Source organism: Canis lupus, chromosome 4, assembly GCF_048164855.1.
Source record: "Canis lupus baileyi chromosome 4, mCanLup2.hap1, whole genome shotgun sequence".
Classification (NCBI taxonomy): Eukaryota; Metazoa; Chordata; class Mammalia; order Carnivora; family Canidae; genus Canis; species Canis lupus.
In genome coordinates, this window is record NC_132841.1 from 20,045,075 (window position 1) to 20,069,762 (window position 24,688).

The 24,688-nt window shown below is 36.4% G+C and overlaps 1 protein-coding gene across 17 annotated transcripts in view; it reads right to left on the minus strand.

Annotated features, from left to right (window-relative positions):
• The window catches only part of HERC4 (HECT and RLD domain containing E3 ubiquitin protein ligase 4), a 132,919-nt gene extending 114,384 nt beyond the window's left edge, over positions 1-18,535 (minus strand). For 6 of the 17 annotated variants that reach the window (XM_072823281.1, XM_072823280.1, XM_072823282.1 and 3 more), the window contains exons 1-2: positions 18,134-18,517; positions 16,101-16,405 (exon numbers count right to left, since the gene is read on the minus strand). In XM_072823281.1, the coding sequence (XP_072679382.1) occupies positions 16,101-16,326 (226 nt within the window). In that variant the 5' untranslated portion in view covers positions 16,327-16,405; positions 18,134-18,517. Of the gene's footprint in view, positions 1-6,020; positions 6,059-9,339; positions 9,468-11,547; positions 11,682-11,785; positions 11,806-16,100; positions 16,406-17,649; positions 17,728-18,133 lie in introns of those variants that run through there. The other 11 variants (XM_072823285.1, XM_072823277.1, XR_012029465.1 and 8 more) reach the window with 10 other exon arrangements.
• Positions 18,536-24,688: the final 6,153 nt, after the last annotated feature.

A 24,688-nucleotide genomic window follows, 5' to 3' on the forward strand; every position in this document is an offset into this window, starting at 1 on the left:
AAAACCAAAATACAAAACTTCAAATGAATTTTCCATAGAAAATGTTACAAAGGTCTGTTAAATATAATTACTGATAGATTATAATACTTAGGTATTATCATTTTAAGATTATTTTGAAAATCTACTTGTGATATCTAGCAATATTTCCATAAGTAAAGAAAAATGTACGGTTTTTAAAAACACCATTCATAAATCAGGGACTGTCTGGTTTAAGAGTACAATTACAAGCCATGATCCTAAGTCCACAATTAATCTTAATTCTTAATGTGGTCAATGAGTTTAATGAAGTTCTACACATATTTTTAATAGGAAAAAAAGAATGAATTCCAACAAAGGCTAACTATCAATCTGTTGATGTTCAAGTTATCAAGGTCTAAAAAAACAATAGTTATGAATAGCAATAAGCATAACAATTTGATAACAAAAAACTGAGTTCTAAAGGAATAAACTTTTAGTTAATTTTAAAAAACATCATTTCAACTTCTTACTAAAAGTTTAATTCTGTCAGAGTTTAAGTTTCAAAATCCTCTGTCCTACCATGCCTCATTAGTTGCTAAAAATATGTTTCCTTTTCCCTTCTCTCTGAATAACTCAAAACTCTAACTAGAGCAATGGAAAGCACACTTAAAATCCATCTCTAAAAATTTAAAGTTTACAAAATACCATACCATGAAATTTAAAAAGTACTGTATAATTTCATTTTTATTTTAAAATATGGCACACACAGCCTAATATATATGCAGAAAAAATACTGAGAAAGTAAGTACCAAATTGTTAATACTGGTTATCTACAGTGGCTTTTTTTTCTTTTACCATTCTTTAATAGTTTAAATAACTGTGTAGTTGATACACTTTACGATTTTAACTTTCTAAAGATGAAGACATTACTTGGGATTAATGAACAGCACCAATAAATAATTCAGAGCGCTTTCTTCCCTCTTTATATATAACCACAGGACTAATTTTGTTACAGAGATAATAACCAAAGGCTACTTCACTCACTCAAGGCATATACTTTTCTATTCCTAAAGTGAAATTACTGTTTATTGACACTTTTTAAAGGATCTGTAATGTAATGCACATAATGATAAAAAAATTAAGAATTAAAGAAATAAAACATGTAAACTAAATAGGGGGATCCCTGGGTGGCGCAGCGGTTTAGCGCCTGCCTTTGGCCCAGGGCGCGATCCTGAAGACCCGGGATTGAGTCCCACGTCGGGCTCCCGGTGCGTGGAGCCTGTTTCTCCCTCTGCCTATGTCTCTGCCTCTCTCTCTGTCTCTCTGTGTGACTATCATAAATAAACAAAAATTTAAATTAAATAAAAACTAAAACTAAAAATTAAATGAAAATGTTTATTTTCTAAAATTACCACCAATAGGAATTTGGAATGGTATAACCAGTAGTCACCAAAACATTTTAATGATTCCCTAATAAAATCTAGTTAACATAAAGTAATTTACATGCCTTAGTTGACAGCCGACAATAAAATAATGTTCTTATGGAGATACAACGAATTAGATTACAAAATTCTTCATAATAGATGTGTTTACAAGTTCATACCCTTTTTATGCATTCTATTACATAAGATGTAAAGTCAACATATGCAGTTTATTATATGCCTAACATTGTGTTAAGTACTTTATTTAATTTCATTTAATCCTCATAACACCATGAAGCAGGTGTACCATCATCCCTACTTCACAGACAAAGGCACTAACATAAACGTTTCCCTAATTTATTGAACTGCTGTCGTTTTAATATTTAAATAACAAGGTTATGTTTTAATAACTTATTTTCAAAATATACTTAAAATTTTTTAAATATTTAGGGCTTTTTAATACTTTTTCTTTAGAAAACTCCTTTCTGGGGTCAGAAAGGTTGAGCGTACAACTATGATTTTGGCCCAGGTCATGGTCTCAGGGTTGTGAGATTGAGCCCATGACAGCTCGGTGCTTAGCACAGAGTCTGCTTGAGATTCTCTCTCTCCTTCTTCCCTTCTGCCCCTCCCTTCCCTGACTGCACGAAATAAATAAATAAAATCTTAAAAAAAGAAAAGTCCTTGCTGGATGTCTAGGAACCATTGAAACTAATGCTTTGAAGAGAAAAGGAGATGTTGATATATAAAGACCCCAACATAAATATAATATAAATCAAATAGTTGCTTTACTTTCTTTTTAAAACAAGCAAGAATGAACCCTCAGAATATACTAACAGAGTTTTTATTGTGTTTTCTTAGATTCTTTGTATATTTGAATGACATCCACTCATCATAGGGCCAATTACATTAACTATATTTTCTTGTTTTCTGTATTCTTGAGGTTGGTATTTGGGGAGCAGCAGGACAGATGCTTCCAGAAGAGGTGGCCCTTCCTAGGGCTAGCGAATTCGTAAAGATAACAACTTGTCCACCAGCATGCCTTTCATATGCAAACCAACCAGTCCAAAATTTATACCACGAACTACCTCCTTATCTAACTCACACACATAAGCCAGTAATTCTCTTACCTTGAATTACCCCAGGGCCACGTACCAGGAAACTAAAAACCAATCCTACAGCCCAAAGCCTGGAGGAATTAACCAATTAGCCAATCCAAACTTTATTCTGCCCAGTCTTGCCCTTCTCAAGGAAATCCCTACAAAGGCCATGATCTAAGATCTCACCTGTGCTCTTGTCTTCTGCCTCTTGACTACCCTACTGTTCTCCCCTATGGCTGTGTATTTGCTGTAATCTGAATATAATAAACTTATTCCAACCTCATTCTTGTTTCCTCTTATGGCCACACGGACTTTATCATACCAAATCCAACTTGTGTACATTCTTCCAATTTCCAATTTTACAATTTTGGTTATAACAGAGCTGATGGCCATCAAGTTCATTAAGAGTCTATAATTTTCTTCTCTTCCTATGGTACATCCAATAAAATACAATGATCAAGTGTTTATTCAACAAACCCTGGGTTTCATCTGTGTGTACCAGTGTTGTCACTATGTAGTGATAAAGATATATAAAGGTTTCTACCTTTTAGGAACTGACATAGTAGAGAAGATTTTTATCCAAATAATTCTATACAACAGGAAAACAGAAATGCAAGTTATTAAATTACTGAATGCCAGGTAACTACACAAATGATACTGCACAAATATTTGACTTGAGTTCTTACAAGAGTGATCTTGAAGATGTAGGATAATCCTTCAGCTAGGCAAGATTCAAGAGACAGAAATGGAAATATGCCAGAGAATAACCCGGAATTTCAAAAAGGATGAATTAGTGCAGGGAGATCAGTAGAAAAGCTATTGCCACAGTTTTTGCATTGATAGTAATAGTCTAATTAGAATAAAACAAAAAAATTAGTTTAAGATAGGAGAAACCTAAGGGTCTGAGAATTTTGGGTTGTTTTTTTAAGATTTTTAAGATTTATTTTTTCATGAGAGACACAGAGAAGCAGAGACATAGAGGGAGAAGCAGGCTCCTCGCAGGGAGCCCAACACGGGACTCAATTCTCAGGCGCCACCCAGGGATCCCGAGCATCTGCCTTTGACTCAGGGCAGGACCCTGGAGTCCCGGGATCGAGTCCCACATCAGGCTTCTCGCATGGAGCCTGCTTCTCTCCCTCTGCCTCTCTCTGCCTCTCTGTGTCCCTCATGAATAAATAAATAAAATCTTAAAAAAAAAAAAAAAGAAAAGAAACTTTAATAAACAAGGAAAAGTTGTTTTTGTAGTCTGTCTTGGAGAGATGGAGATAGCTAACTTAAGTACAACTGTTTCCATTTAAAATGTTCCTTTTTGGGACGCCCGAGTGGGTCAGCAGTTTAGCACTTGCCTTCAGCCCAGGGTGTGATCCTGGAGTCCCAGGATCAAGTCCCATGTCCAGCTCCCTGCATGGAGCCTGTTTCTCCCTCTGCCTGTGTCTCTGTCTCTTTCTCTCTCTCTGTGTCTCTCATGAATAAATAAATAAAATCTTTAAAAAATAAAATTAAAATAAAATAAATGTTCCTTTTTTTCCATTTTATCAGTTTCATAACTTCAGAAATATGTATTTTTGGCTTTCTTTTTCCTATAGTCAAACACCATATAAACAGTGGATGCCCTATTAACATATTTATATATTATGCAGATAAATGTAGGCACATTGGTGTTAAAATAACTACAAATGCTAAGAGGAGCAAAGTGTAACCAAAAGCATTTAGTTTAAGCATCAGTCTGTCATTTTAGGAGGGGCAGAATTTAAAATTTAAATTTTATGTACTTATCACAGGAACAAAAAGGGATCTTTAATTCTTTTATTTTTCTGTATCATTTTATCTCTAAAGTCTGATGGTAAAGGAATCCAATTCATTTTATATCTTGCTCCAATGGAGCATTACCTCTAAGTATCACATACATTTTCTTGAAATTTTGGCATAATTTTGAAAATTTGGCATGTAAGCTCCAAGAAAGTAATAGAAGACAGAAGTATTTTCATGTTTAATGCAATATGAGAGACATAGTAGGAAGACACGTTTGTTGAATAAATACCTAAAGTTCAGTTATAAGTAAAAAAGATGTGCATTGTCTATCTAAAGACAAATATGGAAACAGCATATAGTCTACTTCAGTGTAAGGCAGACCTAAAATTAATTTCCCATTCTAATACTAATGGTAGTTTTCCTTTAAGAAACATTTAGAACTCTCACCACATACCAGGGAGTATTCTTTTCACTTTATATGTTATCTCACTTAATCATTACAACCACCCTAAGAATGTAGCATGATTATTCTAACAGAAGTGAATACTCAGGCACAGAAAGGCTAAGCAATGTGCCCAAGATAACAGAGCTAAGAAGTAACAGAGTCAGAATTTGTACCCAAGCACTCTAATTCCAGAGCCTATTTGAAAATGATGATAGTATATTTATGTTATTAAAAAAAAAAAAAAGTATGCAGTGAAAATCTAGGTCCACTATCCATTACCCTATATCAACCTAGTTCACACCCCTGATCTTACACCTCTGCACCAAGGTAACAGCTATTATAAGACGTATATATCACTCCAGGGTAAATGCATCTACAAGCAAATACAAACACAAACTTTTTCATATTTTATCCAAAATATAGCTTTCTATAACAACGTTCTATACCATGCTCTTTTTACTTCATGATGTATCATAGAGACCTTCACATATTGTCAACTACATAGTATTGTATCACATTGACTGAATAAACAACAATTTTACCAGTTCTCAACAACCACAAGGTTGTTTACAAGGTTTTGCAACTATAAATAATGTTGCAGGGCAGCCCGTGGTGGCTCAGCGGTTTGGCGACGCCTTCAGCCCGGGGTGTGGTCCTGGGGACCCGAGATCGGGTCCCACGTCGGGCTCCCTGCATGGAGCTGGCTTCTCCCTCTGCCTGTGTCTCTGCCTCTCTCTCTGTGTGTCTCTCATGAATAAATAAAATCTTAAAAAAATAATAATAAATAATGTTGCAGTAATATGCCACTGTGTTATTTTGTACAGACAAAAATGGAGCTATGAGAGAGAGCTATATTCTTGTGGTTTTGTTTTTTTTTTAAGATTTTATTTATTTATTCATGAGAGAGACTGAGACATAGGCAGAGGGAGAAGCAGGCTCCCCACTGGGAGCCCGATGCAGGAATTGAGCCCAGAACCCCAGGACCACAACCTGAGCCAAAGGCAAATCAACCACTGAGCCACCCAGGCCCCTATTCTTATGCGTCTTGAAAAAAGGGTAGGTACACTTGCAATTCTAACATATGTTGGCAAAATACCCCCATAGTGTTTATCAATTTACACTAACAACCTATGAACACTTGTTTACGGACAGCCTCACCAGAGAGTACACAGCAGTCCCCTCCCCTTATTTGCAGGGGATACATCCTAAGGCCTAGTAGATTTCATCTTGAAACCATGGATAATAATGAACACTGTATATACTGTTTTCTCTATACATACATAACATTTAATTTGTAAATGAGGCACAGTAAGAGATTAATAGTAAAGTAGAACAATGATAACATACTGTCATAAAAGTTACGTGAATGGTCTCACCCTCTCTCAAAACATCTTATTGTAATGTACTCACCCTTCTGTGAGATGTACTGATGAGATGAAGTGAGGTGAATGAGGTAGGCATTGTGACAAAGCATTAGACAACTACTGGCCTCCTGACAACATCAAGACGACCATCTGCTTCTAGACCGGCAGATGACTGTGGGTAACTGAAACCTCTGAAAGTAAAACTCTGGCTGGGAGGTGAAGGGGCCATTGTATTATCTAAGTTAAGGATTTTTGCTAACCTGTTATGTAAAAAATGGTACCTCAGTGTAGCTTCTGCCATTCTCTTTAATACAAGTGAGGCTGAAGAACATTTAAGAGTCATTTGTATTTCCTTTTTTTTTTTAAAAAAAAGATTTTATTTATTTATTCATGAGAGACACAGAGAGAGAGAGAGGTAGAGACACAGGCGGAGGGAGAAGCAGGCTCCGTGCAGGGAGACTGACTTGGAACTCGATCCCGGGTCTCCAGGATTAGGCCCTGGGCCGAAGGCAGGCGCTCAACTGCTGAGCCACTGGGGATCCCTGTATTTCCCTTTTGTGAACTAACCATGTTGCTACCGGACTGTTTTCATCTTGTCAATTTCTGGGAGTGCTTTATATCCAGAAAATTAGCGTTTTGACTATAGTGAGTCAAATATTTTCCCATTTATCTTTTAACCTGTTTACAGTAATTTCTATCTGGCAAAATTTTTTTCATGTGGTTACTTTTCTGTGCCTCCCTCACAATTCAGTCAGAAAGGCTTTCCTGACTCCAAAATAATAAACAAATTTGTCCATGTTTTCTTTGAGCACATTTATCATTAGTCTTTACATTTAAATATTTGATTCATTTGGAATTTATCCAAATATATATATGGCATGAGGTAGTAATCCAATTTTCTTTGTTCCCTGGATGATGCTTCTACTTATTCTAAGATTATCAACAGCTACACTTGGAATTTTTCCCCCATTGATTTGAGGTGATTTAGGTCTATGTCTGGGCTTTATATTCTTTTAACACACCTATTTGTGAGGCAATTTTAACTATTTAAAGACATTAAAATAAGTTACATATTTCTGTTATTTTTCAGAGTTTCCCTAGTTGCTTTATTTTTCCATAACAACTAAATCCATTTATCTAGTTCCCTCAAAAACCAAAACAAAACAAAACACCACTTGGTATTTTTGTTAGGATCACCTCAAGTTGACAAATTAACTTTAGAGAAAAGTGACAGATTTGTTTAGGTTGACTAATCCTACCCAACACGGTTTCCATTTGTTTAAAATTTTTGTGTCCCTCAGAAATGCTTTCAAGTCTTCTTCATATAGGTCTGGTACACTTCTTGGGTTATATTCCTGGGTCATTTCATCTTTCTCTTGCTAATATAAATAGTGTATTTTCTTCCACTGTTGACATCTAATTGGTTCTTGTTTCCATTACATTTTAACCTTGATTGGGGCAAGTTTTTAGCCTCTTGAATTTTTATTTCCCTCACCAGCAAGACTGAGCTAGTATGTCCTTTGCAGGGTGGTTTTATGATTCTGGGATAAAGTATAAAGGACTTAGCTCAGCGCCCGGCACATAACGGTGGTTACCATTATTATTTTTAAATACCAGCATTCCCATACCTAAGTAATATATTCCAAGTAATATTTCTAGTTAAATTTCTCTCCAGTTAAGTATGAGGTTTGTATCTTTCTTCTCCCCCTTACACTGCCATACCAACTTCTAACATATTCCCTTTCCTCTGTATTTCCAGTTACAGAGGAAACTGGAACTCAACTCCCCAACTCAGTGTAGAAATAGACCTATGTTCAGACAGAGGTAACACCAACCTGTCAGGCTTTTACCTAATTACTCTCCAGAAGATAAGTATAGGTCTATTAAGTCCATTTCTGTTAGAATGCCTAGGTATGAAATCTATAGATAAGCAATAACTGGATCAAAAACCAAAGTATATATGTGCTAATTGATAAATACTTGGGAGCAACTGTGGAAAGCAATCTAAGCTCCACTTTACTCTCGTCATATCATACAAAAAAAAAATCACAAGCTTCTTCAAATAACTTATAAGGCAGCATTCCTCCAATTGTTTTCAGATGCTCCTAATCCTGCTCCTCTTTTAGCCTTATGCTATTCCTTCCCCATTCTCATTTCCCTTTCACAAAAGCAACAGCATATCTGAGGACACATTTCCTAGGAGCTCTTGCCTACATGCTAACACATATGCAATATATAGTTAAAATTATTTCAGCTATTAGTGGAATCAAAAAGTAACTTTTATGTGATTGCATCTTGTGACTTCAAAAACTTTGCTTCCAGTGAAATCTAGAAGGAAGTCATAAAATCAGGCACAATTAACAGGTTTGTGTTAAGCAAAAACAAGCAAACGAACCTATTAATAAAATTCAAATGAGTGGGCTATATGATGGTACCTGGCAAATAAATGTTTCAATTTTACAGAAATATTACATCACCAGGTACTTTAAATAGTCCCTACAAAACACAAAATTAAGTACTGTTAACAGATTACTAGTTACTCAAGTAAATAGGTTGCAATCAGGGAGAAATTTACAGTTGAAATGTTAGCCTACTTTGAACTGAAGAGGAAAAAAAAAAACTGGAAATAAAACATCTCATGCTGTTAGCACTAATCTTTCTCCCCACTTACAATACTGAATTTCTTATTGATCACTGAATATTGTTATCAAGTTCAAAACAAAATTCACTTCACTCTATCTTTACTCCCCTCCTAAAACAAAACAATTAACATTCCTTTTCCTGGATTCCACATTTCTATTAATTACTAACTCAACCTAGAACCACACCTGGCTCCCCCCATACCCTGCTTGTTCACTTCCATTTGGTTAACCAAAGCCTGTCCATTCAGCCTCCCCTAATCTCTCCTTGATTTAATAGCTCCTTTGTATTAAAGGGCCATAATTAGAGCCTAACTGATTTCTTTACCTCTAAATTCTCTCCCCTCCTCTCCAGCACGAAAAACCTGATTAATTTTCATCCCAAAGTATCAGTGGACATCCACCTTAAAATTAAATTCAAGCTCCCTAATTTGATTAATTCTACAGTCTGAGCACAATTTATCTTCCTAACCTTCTTGCTCATTATTCTCAGACATTTTAGTTAAATAGACTACTATTCCCTCAAAAGGCCTCCAATTTGCCTAATTGCCATTTGAACTGCTTTACCTATAAAGTTCTTATTCTTTCCTCCTTGAAATACTATACATCCTTGAAATACTATAATATTATATATCATATATTATCTTCCCTATAGAAACTCACCTACAATCCACTCCATTCCAAATGGTTACAATATTCCTCCGTACACAACAGTAATCTGGTTATGCATCTTCTAACACTTAGTACATTTTGTATGCATTTCTGCATTTGTTTTATCTTCCTTTCTGGATCTTTAAATGATATTCATCACAGTATAATCAAAAGCTTGTCAAATGAATACATTTTTAAAACTCATTTACAAATATCTTTTTAGCTTATCAACTTTGTAGAGTGAAGCACAACTATGCTTAATTTTAAAATAAATTCAGTTACCATATCTTCTAGAATTGCTAAAATTATTCTTTTTCCTACAGAAACTAACAAATGCAAATAAAGACTAAGTTGATATATACATACATGGTATCATAATTTATAACAAAAATCTGGAAATAAATTCCAAAAAAACAGAACACAAATGTTGGTACATTTAAATGATGAAGTGTTAAACTATCATTAACAATATCCCTAAGTAATATTTTAAAACATGGGGAAATACTTATTAATATTTATTAAAGTATTATTCAATTATTAGTAAAACAAAAAACTGAGATATAAGAACATACGCCTACTCTGATCACACACATATATGAGTATAGAAAAAGTCTTAAATGACAATAGTACTTATCTATGCATGATAGTATTATGGTTGATTTTTACTTGCCTATATTTTTCAAATTCTCTACCGAGAACACGAAATACTTTCATAATTAGAAAAGAATTATAAACTAAAAATGTGTTATTTCAGAATAGCAGAACACCTAGCAAAGGAATAAAATAAAACTAAACTCAGATATCAATAAAGAATTAGAATATTTTAAAATATGTGAAAAACACATTATTATTAAAGGACTCTAGAATATTTTAAGGTCAACAAAAGCTAAACTAAACTTCTGCCATCCTAGAACTGGAGAAAAAAAGAATAATTCCATGCAAATAAAATATTATGGTTTGAAGACTGAGTCACTAATATTCAAGAAACTTCCCTTTTAAATAATAACTCCAATAACACATTCATACACAGCACAGGTTTTTCTCACATGTAAAGTAACTATCACAATTCATTAAAATAATTATATATCTTAATAAATAATTATTGCCTTCTTAATTCCATCAGCATGAAAGAAATCCATGGAAGCTGAAAGGAGATAAATCATGGGCTCTTTAATATGGTTTCTTCATTAGTGCTTCCCACTTTTCTACTAACAATCCTAGCACAAAAAAGCCCCTGTAACAATACATGAATGCATGTCCTTTATTAGGTTTTCTTTAATATGTACCGGTACCTGATACATACCCAAATACCTGATATGCTTTCTAGCCTAGGAAAACTAAATATCTATGAAGTGAGACTTATTTCTTCAAAGCAATTTAAAAAATACATGGGGTCTGTAAGAAATAAGCTTTAATAGCACTACATATTTGTATGACATATTGGGAACACAGAACCCTAAAAACACTTACCAAGATGATGGAAACTAACCACCTAAGCTTTCACCTGCAACAACCTAGGAACTCCCCAAACCGCAAAACTGAAATCTACCATACTCCTGTTCTTTCAAGGAAAGCAAATCGTTCACTACCAATCAGATAAAAAATATCAACATACCAAACACACACAAAAAAAATCACTGGTTCTAAGCCTCTATTTGTTAGACTGCTCAGATTAGGCATCTACTACTATAACTGTCTTCTTTGTGGGTTAAAGGTTTTATAAAGCATTCATCAAACCAATGCATCCTACAAAGAGATACATGGCAGACTTGATAAAATATAACTAATCCAAGTTCCAATATTGACACCAAATCCACCACACCTGGAAATTACTATGGATCTTGGATAGTAGCATAGCATAGCATAAGACAACAAAGGGAAATAGAATGTGATATATAACAGAAGAAAGAGAAAAGACTAGGTGTTACCATAGTTGTTTGTTTAAATATTCTTCATACCACACAAGGTTATAATGAAGTACCAAAGTGGTAACACAATGCAAACATCTTGGTAAAATAATGATTTATTTTAAAAGGCCATCACATAAAATGGCAAAGAAACAAATTAGTATTTGATCTTCCTTAAATAGAAGATATTACTGTAAATAATTCTAAACATAAGAACAATTTAGTGAATAAGGTAGGTGACTGGTAGACTTAAATTTTCAGATTCAATTTATAGATGTTCACCAGTCACCTGCTGTTTTGACAAGTTACTTACCAACTTGTGCTGCCATTTCTCCGTAAATTTATCCCCTAAGGGTGAGGATAATTCTTGCAAATTGTGTCACAAGCATTTTGAAAGGAACCATGAGTTATTGTGTAATGCTCTTGAAATTCCTCAGATGTAGGGTCCTACACAAAGTAAAGTATTATTATACATCTCTCTAACAGTAGTCATCTGTTTGCATTATGATTTTTCTTTCCTACCCTTGACACTGTGATTCTTGGGCACTAACCTTCCTCAAAGTAAAGTGTCCAAAACAAGCCTCCATTCCTGTCCCAAGTAATTACTTTTTTCAAGTCTTCATATCATCCACATCCTTCTCATCCTTAGAAGGTATCATGAAAACTAAGAGTTATAAAACAAAATAAGCTTCTTTGATATTATATGCTTTGGTTTAATAAGAAATATGTGGGATAATTTGGTATTTTTAATCTTCTCTCAAAGTGAGTAATTTTATTTCACATATTTATACATTTATTTTCCTATTATTTTAAATTGACTATATTTTAAGGAGTTCATGTAAAGATTTATGTTTTATGAACAGAGAGAGCAAGTCAGAAAATGATGAAGCAAAAAGGCAAGCATGTAACTACTGCTATATGACCAAAATGCTTTCATTGGACTGACCTTACAGTAGAAATCACCATTTTGGGATATAGGAAACAATCAATGCTCATCATCTTTACAACTTCTGTAGAAGAGTTGAACATAAGCTACAACATGTTTATCATACTATTTAAAACTTTATCTGCCGCTGACTTTGCAAATCAAGCTAGTCTTCAGTTCAGGAATAAAATATATATATTTGAATTTTTAGTTTATGTTGGCACGATATTACATCCTGAAAACACAACGCTCAACCTTCTTATATAGTTCCTAAAATGGTTTCTTTCTGAATTTACACATCAGAAGGGAGGAGATAGTAAAACATGGTATCTTCATTGTGTAACATTGATTATAATAGAGTAAAATTTTAAGAGTTTTTTTTTTTTTTTTTAAACCTCAGAATTACATTAAAATACTGATGGAAACTAGTTTCCTCCTAGATGAATAAACATTGTTTCATCATCTAAATATGGCATGGGAAAACCTTCATGGGATAAAGATAAAACCACAGGATTTAGAGTGCTCCCTTAACATTGTTAGCCTACTAACTGTCAGTCTTTTAATCTCATTTTACTTCAGTTTTCCTCATTTGTAAAATGGGGACTATAACACCTGTCCTAGCTACAAGACTGTTATGAGGATTAAATGAGATAATCTAACTGAAAGAACTCTGTAAACCATGAAAAGCTATCAAACAATCATCTCTAAGAGGACTACATCATATTATTTACAAATTTATGGTCAAAAAATATTTAGTACTGTTTCTAACATGAAACAAATGGAAGTAGATGTGCAAAACATTAGGACTATGGTTACCAAAAATAATACCTATTATTGAATATACAATGAACAAATGATCTTGTTAAAAAAAAAAAAGTACACTTCCTATACTTAAAATATTCAGAAATGAATTTGGAAGGAAATATAAAACAATTTACTTAGATAAACCAGTCTAGCATATTAAAGATCAGATATATTTACCTGTTAGCTATGAATTAAGAAATGAAGAGCCACTAGCTATAAAAGAGTTTTAAAAAATTTTTATGAAGGAAAAATACATACACAAAAGTGAAACAGATGTTCACCCCTCTGGAAATTATCAAAAAGAGCTCATAGTGATAGCAAGGGGCATACATATACAAGAGAACGGAGATGAACATGGACACAATCTGTACTCTTGGTATATAATAAAGAGTATCAGTGAGCCTTTCCTATGTGGTTCCTAAAATTTTCAGGATGGAAACCTCTCCCAATAGGTAGGCTGAATCTATTTACTACAGTATAACTCTCAAGATTAGCTTATCCTTAATGAATGAAGCCACCTTTCTCTTTCACTCCTTATTACAAAATATTTAATATGTTTATAAAGCCAGTTATCAATAAGGAAACAATTCCTAGCTCCCTCCTTTCTATATTCTTTGTCAGTTCAAAGCTCTGATGAAATGAATTATGTTTATTACATGGTTCTAGAAAATCAGACTCACTCAATTAACAGAAAACTTTAAAACCAATTAAATAAGAACTCCTTACCTTCCAATTCAGGTCTCAAACTCACAAATTAAAAAAAAAAAAAAAAAAGTTGGGGAAGGAGTACATTTAAATCATTAAAGATTTATTCCCAAGGGAAATAATTTTATTTAAAAACATTAGAGGTTTCCACTCAAACACCTTAAATCAAAACTGAGGTTAAAAAAGTCCCTATCAGAGCAACTGCTACCTTTTGAACTTTTACTTTCTCCTAACTCTCTAATTCAGATATACTTCAATGTGTTGCTGAACCTGGATTTCCAGTAAAAAGCTTTTCTCAAGATCAGGCTCCTCTCCTATACAACTAAAAACTATTTCAGTTCCAGACTTACTGACTACATATGTGATCAGTGGTTGAATTAAAATTAAGACTTTATTTTCTTCCAGAAATCTTCAACCTACCCCACAATGACATTTCCTATTATTTAAATTTCCCAGTTTCAGGGACACTATCATATCATGTCAACTTTCAATCTTCTCCAGCTATTTCATTTATGTATGCCACATCTCCCAAATCAGGCTGTAAATTTTTCGAAGACAAAATTCATGACTTTTTCACTTTTCTGGTCCATAAATGTACCCAGGACAATACGGCAATCCTGAAGAGGTACTGAAAGTTAGGTAAACCCACCCTCCCAACTTTATATTACCAAATAACGTTTCCAAAATAAATCAATACGGTGATATAAATGTCACAATGCAATCATCACAATGTCAACATGACCACAAAAAACCCTCTTCTGGCTAGTTAAGTTTCTCAGAATCTTACCTACAGAGTTAAAAGCTGATAAAGACACATCCTACTAATGCAGTGTCTACCCTGTCCTGGACACAAAACAGATGCTCAGTAACATTTAAAAAATTTAAACTTTAGTAAATTTCAGTAACCATATTACCAATTTCTTTGTACTGGCTTTGTACCTTTTACTTGTCCTGTGGCCTGTCAGAAATTACTAAAGCAATACAGAGATATATGTTCAATTATTTCTGTTGAGCATGTCAAGTATAAAAAAGGCAATAGCCCCAAAACCATGAAAATCTTAACTTGAGGCAGCATTCCAAGCTAAGCAAAAAAAGTAAAGGATACATCCGCCTCTGAAGCAGTGATAGCAAATACATATCAATAAATTACCATTGTCTACACACCACAACCTCAATACCTAAGATTATGAAATTCTGGTAAGATTCCATAAAACATTCTTAGTGAGGTAGAATATAAGACAGCTGCCACTTTAGCTTGAATTATGCAATTATTAAACCTACTGTATTAAAGGACTGCTACCATTCATCCAAAAGATTTAAATTACAAATTAAGGCAGAAGGAAAAAGATTAAGATCCTACCAAAAAGAAAGGATGGAAACTATACAGGATTTACAAGTTAGAAAGGTGAGGTTTGGCATGGTAGTGAGATGATATGGAAGATGAATAACATGCTTTAATTTAATATTTAATATTTTACTATTTTATACCTACATTTACCTCTCAAAAGTAGACTAACAATAGAAGCCACTTAAATAATGAAGTGGTAAAGAAAAATAATTCCATAGAAAATACTTAAGTGCCATTATTGTTAAAGTTAAAAGAAGAAACTATAAATCAGTACAGCGGAGGCCCTATCTGAATTTACCACCTTAAAAATTAACTTTTAGTAATCATAATTAAGAGCAAAATTCACTTAACAGTATTTCTAAGAGTGGTAATAATCTTATTTTAAAATACGTCTGTATATCTAGAAAGAGAACATGATGTGTGAACAAATCCCTCAAAATTCTCGTTATACACTAAAAATTATTCTACATTTGGCTTATACAGCAACTACAAAATCAGGACATATTATAGTCACAAAACTTTTAATAGCTAGTGCTTCTACTTGAAAGTAGGAAATTAGGGGAATAAAAGATATTTCTAACTAAACCAAATAAAATCTTGTATTTAAAATACAACAATAGGGAGAACAATAGGAAAATTAGGATATATTTTAGGCAAGCTTCCATCTTATTTACTTTTCTTTCTGATGTATTGAAAATAACACGATAGATCATGCATTTAAAATCTGCCAAGGTAGCTGAATAGTACTTATTAAACAGGACCTACATATATGCTCTATACCTATATAATCTGTCCAAAAGAAAAGGTATCCACATGGCATGCTGAATTTTCTCTATTGTTTTACATAATAATTACATTCTAAAACCAAAGCTTCATACAATAAGGGTTTATAACAACAGTTTAAAAAAATAGAAACCACGAAGTAATTGAAGTACTTAGAAGCATGCAAATGTAAAGGATATATTTAACTCCAGCTCTGCTTTTAAAGCTTAATAAAAAAACATAGGTCTAGTACTAAAGAAATTCCTTGACATTTCAAACTTAGATGATATAATTATTAGAGCAAACAAAATTTTCAACTTACCTGGTTTCTTTCTGGATTTTTCATGACCCAGCTGTCCTAGATCATTACATCCACATGTGTACACTGTTCCATCATCCAGGACAAATACAGTATGTCTGAGTCCACATCCCACATCTCGGACCTTTTTATTTATAAAAAAGTCACTTTTTCTGGGCTCTAGTACAATTTCTTCATCAATTCCACCCAAACCTAGCTGTCCAAAAGATGCATTTCCCCAGCACAACATGTTTGTAATTCTTTTGGTCTTCCAGTTTCAATAAAAACCTTCCTTCTGAAACACTGGAAAGTTGGAGGTATCCCTATGTCTGAAGAGATACAAAAAAAGTTAATATGACTTCAAGGAAAACACGTATAATTATTCTCTCAAGGGCTATGCTACAGTAATTACTGCATAGTAAACATGGAACCTATTTTATCAGATGCTACATAAGTATCATCCGGTTTCAGAAACCAAACAACTGTATTTTTAGAAATATATAGAATCATTTACAAAAAAATTCTCTCCACAATTCTTTGCAAAATTTAAAACTTATTACTAGAGTTGCTACCTTGTGAAATCATTTCACTCTGAGCAAGAAATAAAACATCTACCCACTACCCCCAAATCAATATATACACAGTGAAAAACTGTGCCAACTACACAAACAAAACCCTGCAATCCCCCTCAAAGCCTAACATAATTAAGCCTTTAAATACCCACCTCTGCATCAGCAAACTGAAGTTATTTGTAACAGAAATAAAACCAATAATGGAAACTTTAAACTTCCCACAATTTATATAATCTTCCAATTATTCACACTAACACACCCTACAGAACAGCACGGTTCTCTCTTCAAACCTCAATCTTAAGACAATCGCCTCCCAAGACATTTTACAGATCAAAATAGTAATACTCCTACCTCATCACTTAATTTTAAAACTAAACCTACGTAATTACATACTCACAAAAGAAAATACGCGGTTTAAATATCAAGATGCTCTCCCCAATCCAACATTTTCTATTACGAATGGTAACTCTGACTGAAAAATATTTCCCGTGGGCAATCTGTATCTATCTACACCTCTGAGACAAGTATTTGGAAACGGGGAGGAAAAAAAAAAAAAAAACTGCAAATAACCCCAGTACTGCCGATTTTTCAAGAACAGGAATGGGGGGATGGGGCATTAATAGTCTGGTGGCGAAATCTGTAGAACTTTCCAGTACACTGAAGATTTCTTCCCTTGTAAAGACGCCTATCAAAGAGTCCATTTCATGCAAACCCACACAGATTTTTAAACACATCACGTTACTAAATAACAATTACAGAAAGTCAGCCTTATTCCCGCTGTAGTCACCCACATTCCTTACACAGAACCTGAGAAGTTTCAAAATCCAACTTTCCTACGTTCGGGCTAGCTATTACCAAAGCTGTCCATTCCATGACCTATCCATTCAGAAAAGTTTGGTTTTATTCTTTTGGGACATCGGAACTCGATGGTTCCCAAGAGTTCTGCATTGTCTAACCTTTTTTTTTTTTTTTTTTTTTAAGAATAGAGGACAGAAAAATACCTCAAATATTTCAGCGCATGAGGGTTAATCATCCTTTTCTTTTAAAAAGTCAGAAGATATGAAAAAGGCGTCCTCTCGCTAGCAACAGGTAGGGGAATGAGAAGCACTTTATTCCCATCATCCCCCGAACAGGCACTCGGATCAGCTCACGGGAACCAGGAGAGAGAAATCGTCCGTACACACCCAGCCCCGCGGGCCGATCGGCCAACCACGGCAGCCGCCCGCTCGCAGCAGCCGCAGAGGCCACCGACAGGGTCCGCAGTTCGGCGGCCCTCAATCCGAGGGAGGCCCTTCCCCAAGGAGGTGCGACATTCCAGCCCCCCGGCCCGAGATCCCCCACCGTCCGCGCCGCGCCCCCCGCCCCCCACCCTGAGGAAGCGCTGAGAAAGCACCCAGCGCCAAGCCGGCCTGTATCCGCCCGGCCCGGCCTGCCCCCTCCCTAACGCCGTCACACGCCCCCGAACCCACCGGGGCAACGACTCACCCAGCCCCTCACGGCAGGGGAAGCCCAGGGCGACGGGGGGCGGCGCCTCCCCAGAGAGTGAGGCAGCGCGGCAGCTGAGGCAAGCGGCAGCTGAGGCAAGTCTCCAGCTCCTGGACCTTCCTCCTTCAGCCGCCGGCGACGAACACCAGAGCTGCTCCGGCGTCCGTGCTGCTGCTCCGCGGCTCCCCTCCTTGGCTCCTGTGAAACTTTACCGGGTACCTAGAGAAAAACAGCAGCCGCCGCTGTCCAGTCCAGAGACAGCCGTCAGCGACCCGGATGGAGCGGGCAGGGAGGGACAGGCGGCAAGCGGGGCGGAGAGCGCGAGGGGTGGGGAGAGTTGGGGAAGAGACTGGGGAGGAGAAGGGAAAGGGGGAAGGTAGGTAGGCGGGGAGGGGGAGGGGCAGGCCGGAAGTGAGCTACGGAGCACGCGCACGAGCCCGCCCACTTCCCGGTCCACGCGCCTGCGCTGGAATCCTCCCAGGGCACCTCGACTCGCGCGCCTGCGCAGTGTTGCTGCTTTGCGTTGCTTGGAGGAAAATGCCAAATACAGAAGTTGGAGTTGGCCAAGGCGGTTGGGAGTGTTTTGCGTGTCTTGTAACAAAGGTTCTGCGCGCTGAATGGCATTTTGGTGAAGAAAAATCTCTCCGTTTGCTGGTTTGGCTTTCTCCCTAGAGGCTCCAGTCTATTAGGTCATGCTTCCTTTTTCCAAAGAGAATTTGGAGTGGCAGATACACATCACAAATCCGAATACAAAGACGGGTGAAACCTTTTCTTATACCCTTAGCCTCAACGGGAGCTAATCTGAGGATGCCAGGTATATTCATAGCAATGACTGAACCAGCTGGCAAATGTATCCGCCCCACCAGTTCAGGCTCCTGGTGTGATGGCTGCAATCGCTTTCTGCGCTCTGCCTGAAAGATACACTACACAGTGCAGGGCCTCCTTCATTCAGAGAAAATTAAGCAGTGCATGTGACTGGAGTCCTTGCTTCATAAAAACGGAATCTGGCTTTCCTAGGGCAGTGTTCATAACAGTCTCTTAAAAATGAAAACTTGAAACAAGGTACTCCTGAAATTTTGCTAGACTTTGCTAGAACCTGTGACATCAGAGTGAATGTTGAGAGCTCAGGAAGCTTTCCTCAATAAACCACGTTTCTTTATTTCATTGAAAAATCAATTTCAGATTAGGAAATGTCTGTGCTAGAATGTGTATGTGTATTATTTTCTCACAGCTGCCATGACAAAGTATCATTAATTGGATGAATTAAAACAGATTTGCTGTCTCACAGTTATGGAGACTGGAAGTTGGCAATCAGTGTTGCAGCAGGATTGGTTCTCTCTTGAGGTCTCCGAGGAGGATACTCTCCATACATTTTTAACTTCTGGGGGTTGCTGACAGTCTTTGGTATTTCTTCATTTGCCGATGCATCACTCTAATCTCTGCCTCCATCTCTGTATGATGTTCTTCCTGGTGTGTCCATGTCCAAATTTCCCTTTTATAAGGACACCATTCATTGGGTTAAGGTCCACCCTGATCCATTATGACCTCTTTTTAACTGAATTACATCTGCAAAGACCCTCTTTCCAAATAAGGTCACATTTTCAGGTACTAGAATTTAGAGAGAAGCATATCTTTGGGGGATTCAATTCAACCCACAACAATGTATTATAGAAACAAGCATAAAAATGTCAAGATACTTAAGTAAAGAAGGCATAATTTCCATATTGGGAGTGGTGGGATACTAACAAAAACATACTTTGTTTTTATTTTGATAGCTTCATTGCCCTGGACTTTTGTTGTCTTTTTTACCTTAAGGATTTGATGTCTCAATATATCATTAAAGGGGGAAATTGTGGGATATGATATCTTTAAGATGTGTACTTGACATTGCAACAAATAAACACTAAAACTTGAGTGGCTTAATTTAATGGAAGTATATTTTCTTTTATATTTTAACAGCCCAATTGAGTGTTCCTAATGAGTGATGAAACTGATTTCTAGGAACCTTGGGAGATGGAGGCACAGGGAGCTCCTTAAAACCCTTGTTGGGGAGATGCCACATACCACTTCTGCACCAATAACATTTGCAAGAACCACATACCTAGATACAAAGGACCTGGGAAACACTACAGTCTGAGTTCCCAGGTACTTCTTTTTTTTTTAAGATCTTATTTATTTATTTATTTGAGAGAGAGAGAATGCAAGAGCACAAGCAGTGGAGAGAGAAAAGCAGGCTACCCATCAAGCAGGGTGCCCAGTGCGGTGCTCAGTCCCAGGACCCTGATCTTTTTTAAAGCAGTTCTTTTTTTTTTTAATTTTCATTTATTTATTTATGATAGTCACAGAGAGAGAGAGAGGCAGAGACACAGGCAGAGGGAGAAGCAGGCTCCATGCACCGGGAGCCCGACGTGGGATTCGATCCCGGGTCTCCAGGATCGCGCCCTGGGCCAAAGGCAGGCGCCATACCGCTGCACCACCCAGGGATCCCCCCAGGACCCTGATCTTGACCTGAGCTGAAGGCAGATGCTTAACTGACTGAGCCACCCAGGCACCCTGCCAGGTGCTCCTTTATGGAAGAGAAAGCATGAATTAGTGGACAGCTATCCCTGCCATATGGATGCATCTTTGGAATATTTTTAAAGATGAGTCTTGCTTGTTAGAAAGTGGAAGGACATTTCTAGATTTTTTTTTAACCTTATAAACCTATGAAACTATGGTGCAAGATCTTAGAAAACAACCTTTAAGTTAAGACAGGTGTCGGTTCAGAGGGTAGTTTGGATAATGTAAATTTGTTGTATAAAAGCAGCATGAGATAAATGAGTATGGCCTCTGGTGCTGGTTTCTATGGATTCAGAGCCTGAGGCTACAGACCATCTCAGGCTTCTGTCCTTCTATCTTCTCAAAGATACCTAAAGACATTTATTAATGGTCTGTTTTACAGAAAATTACTTCTCAATCACAATTTCTATAGGTGGGGAATGTTGATGATCCATATTTCACTGGGTTGTGAGGATTTAATAAGGTAACATGTACAGTGCACTGTACCTGGCAAGTGTTTAGAAGTTATTACTATTTAGCATTTCATCTCACCAATAATGATGTAATTTTAATTTAGAAGAAATGTAAAATACCTTTTACTTATTGTGTTATTTTCATTAATAATAATAATAATAATGCCCAGACTGTTGAAAGACCATAAAATATTCATTCTGTCACACTCTACCCTTTTTTCCTTTCCATCCAGACACACTGCTTGCACTGGATCTCACCTCACTTCCATTTATGTCTCTACTGGTCACTTCTCTAGTCTTCCTTGACCATCCTATCCATATACTACCCTCAACTCTCTAGAATCTTACCATGCTTTTTTTTATTTCATATCCATGATCACTACCTGATATTTTATTGTATAATACATAAAGGTATAATATTTATTATATTGCATGTCATATATTGATATCTTTTAAAATAATCAATTATATACAATCTGTATATACAGCTTGCCTTGAATAGCACAAGTTTGAACTGTATGAGTCCACTTACATGAATTCCTCATGATAAAGTACTGTAAATGTATTTTCCTTATGACTTTTTACTTTTTAAATTTTCTTTTCCGTAGCTTACTTTATTGTAGAAATACAGTATATAGTACATATAACATACAAAATATGTGTTAATCAACTGTTGATGTTATTGGTAAGGCTTCTGGTCAACAGTAGGCTAGTAATTAAGTATTTGGGGAAGTCAAAAGTTATACATGGATTCTGCAGGTGACCCGTAACCCCTACATTGTTCAAGGGTCAGCTGTGTTATATAGGAAGATATATAACTTTTGTCTCCTCCACTGCAATGAAAACTCCATAAAGGCAGGAATTTTGTCTGTTTTACTCAGCGCTCTATTCTAAGTATCTTGAACAGTTCCTAATCTACAGCAAGTACTCAAAAAAATTATTGAATTAATTTATTAATAGTATTGGTAGCATAAATTATCACAACCTTTTTATCAATAAATTTGCCAGTAATATTTCAAGAGCTAGTAAATTTCACTCAGCAATAGTTAACAATATTTGTTATGAGACATTGTACTAAACTATTTATCTGTATTATATTGCACCTGGACTCTGTCCTAAGAAAATACAAGATGTAGTCAACAAATCTTTATTGTGAGCACCCACTGTGTGCCATGTCCCAATTCTAATAGGAAAAATAGATAAAAACAAAGAGGCAGCAAATAAAATTATGAACAAAGATTTTTATTGTGATATTGTGATTTCTAGTAGCAAAAGTTAAAAACAACCTAAATTCCAAAAAATGGAGAAATGGAATGTGTGCAAATGTTAATCTTTTTATTGTTCACTTTGATAGAATTTGTCACCAATTGCTGCCAAATCATAGGTTCTGCCGTGAGGGGACAACTGGACAAACCTCCTTCAGCCATTTTCCCCACTCCTGCCTTCCAAGTTCAGAGTGTTCAATTAAGCAGTTACCCATCTACATTTACTTCAGCCCCTCAGTGAGTCCCTCCATCTTTTCATCCAATTTCATGGGCCTAGTGTTTATCTCATCTTCTTGGTCTTTGACCTAGCATTATGGCCTCAGCCTGAAATGTACAAAAGGCAGGCAGATCTGTAAGATTCTTGAACAAATCAATACTGAACACCTACTCTTGTGCTGTCTTCCCTCTTCTAGTAAGATATATATAAAACAAGTAGGCACCGAATAAAAGTACTTCAAACTGTAAAAATATCAAGGAGATAAATAAAAGATAGAAATGGAGAATAGAGTAAGTCATTGAAATAGAATGGACAGTGAAGGCTTCAATAGAGGAGTTACTATTAAAATTGAAAACAGGAGCACCTGGGTGGCTCAGTCAGTTATGCATCTGCCTTTGGCTCAAATCATGATCCCAGGGTCCTGGGATGGAGCCCTGCATCAGGCTCTCTGTTCCACGGGGAGCCTGATTCTCCCTTTCCATCTGCCTGCCGCTCCCCCTGCTTGTGTTTGTTCTCTCTCTCACACACACACACAAATAAATAAATAAATAAAATCTAAAAACAAAAAACAAAAACAAAAAACGAAGAGAAGGGTCAAGCCTTATGGAAAGAGAGATGAGAAAACATTCTAAATGGAGGAAGCAAAGTGAAGCCTTTGAGGGAGGAAGGAACTTGGCATTTTCCAGGAATTGAAAGAAAATCAGAGTAGATGGAGTTCAGGGGCATGAGATATGTTTGATGATAGTCAGAGGCTAGGTCAAGTAGATCATATTAAAGGGTTTTATTGCAACTATTGTTCAAGAGGGTTAAGCCAGGAGAGAGGGGCAACAATTTTAAGTGTTAAAAAGATTACTTTTGGGGACATCTGGGTGGCTCAGTTGGTTGAGCATCTGACTTTTGGTTTTGGCTCAGATCATGATCTTGGGGTCTTGAGATCAAGCCCTACATTGGGCTCTGCACTCAGCGGGGAGTCTACTGGAGATTCTCTCCCTCTGGCCCCCCATCCCCACTCTTTCTCAAATAAATAAATAAATCTTTAAAAAGAAAAAGGTGACTTTTGCTGCTGAAGTGGACAGGACTGCTGAAGTAGAGGAGGGTGAAGTGGATGAAGTTACTTAGGAGGCTTTGCAATAATTCAAGTGAATTAATAGTGGTGGGGACTACAATAGTGGTGATGGTGGTAAAGTGAAGAAAATAGGTTCAAAACATACTTTTGGGGATAGGACTAACAGGGTTGCAATGGATGGTTTGTAGGGGATCAGAAAACAGGAGGAATGTTGGGTGATCACCACTAGTTTTCTGACTTGACATTTACAAATATGAGGATGGCTGTTGAGGGAAGAGAGAAGACACGTTTTCACTAGGAGAAATTGTGTTTCATTTTGATTTTAAGTTTGAAAAATCAAGAATCTGTTTCTGTATTCATTTGGTAGGGCTCCCATAACAAAATATCACAGACTAGGTGGCATAAACAACAGAAAATTATTTTCTCTAAATTCTGGAGGCTAGAAGTCAGACACCAAGGTGTTGACAGTTTTGGTTTCTTCCAAGACCTCTCCTTGGTTTACAGATTGCCTCCTTCTCCCTGGCTGATCACAGGGCCATTCCTTGGTCCCTGTGTTCTCTGTGTCCTAGTCTCCTTGTAAAGACACTGGTCATATAGGGTTGGGGCTCACCCATTTAAACTCAGTCTACTTTAATTCTTTAAAGCTCTATTTCAGGGGTGACTGGGTGGCTCAGTGAGTTAAGTGTCTGCCTTCAACTTGGGTCATGATCCTGGAGTCCTGGGATCAAGCCCCAAGTTGTACTCCCTGCTCGGTGGAAATCCTGCTTCTTCCCCTACCTGCTTCTGCTTGTGCATATTTTCTCTCTCTCTCTCTCTCTCTCTCTCTCTCTCTGTGTCAAATAAATAAAATATTTTTAAAATAATAAAAAATTTAAAAATAAGGCCCTGTCTCCAAATATGGCCATATTCTGAGGTACTGGGGGTTAGATTTCAGGATATGATTTTGGGAAGACATAATTGAGCCCTTAAATGTTTTTTTTAATTGCATTATAAAAA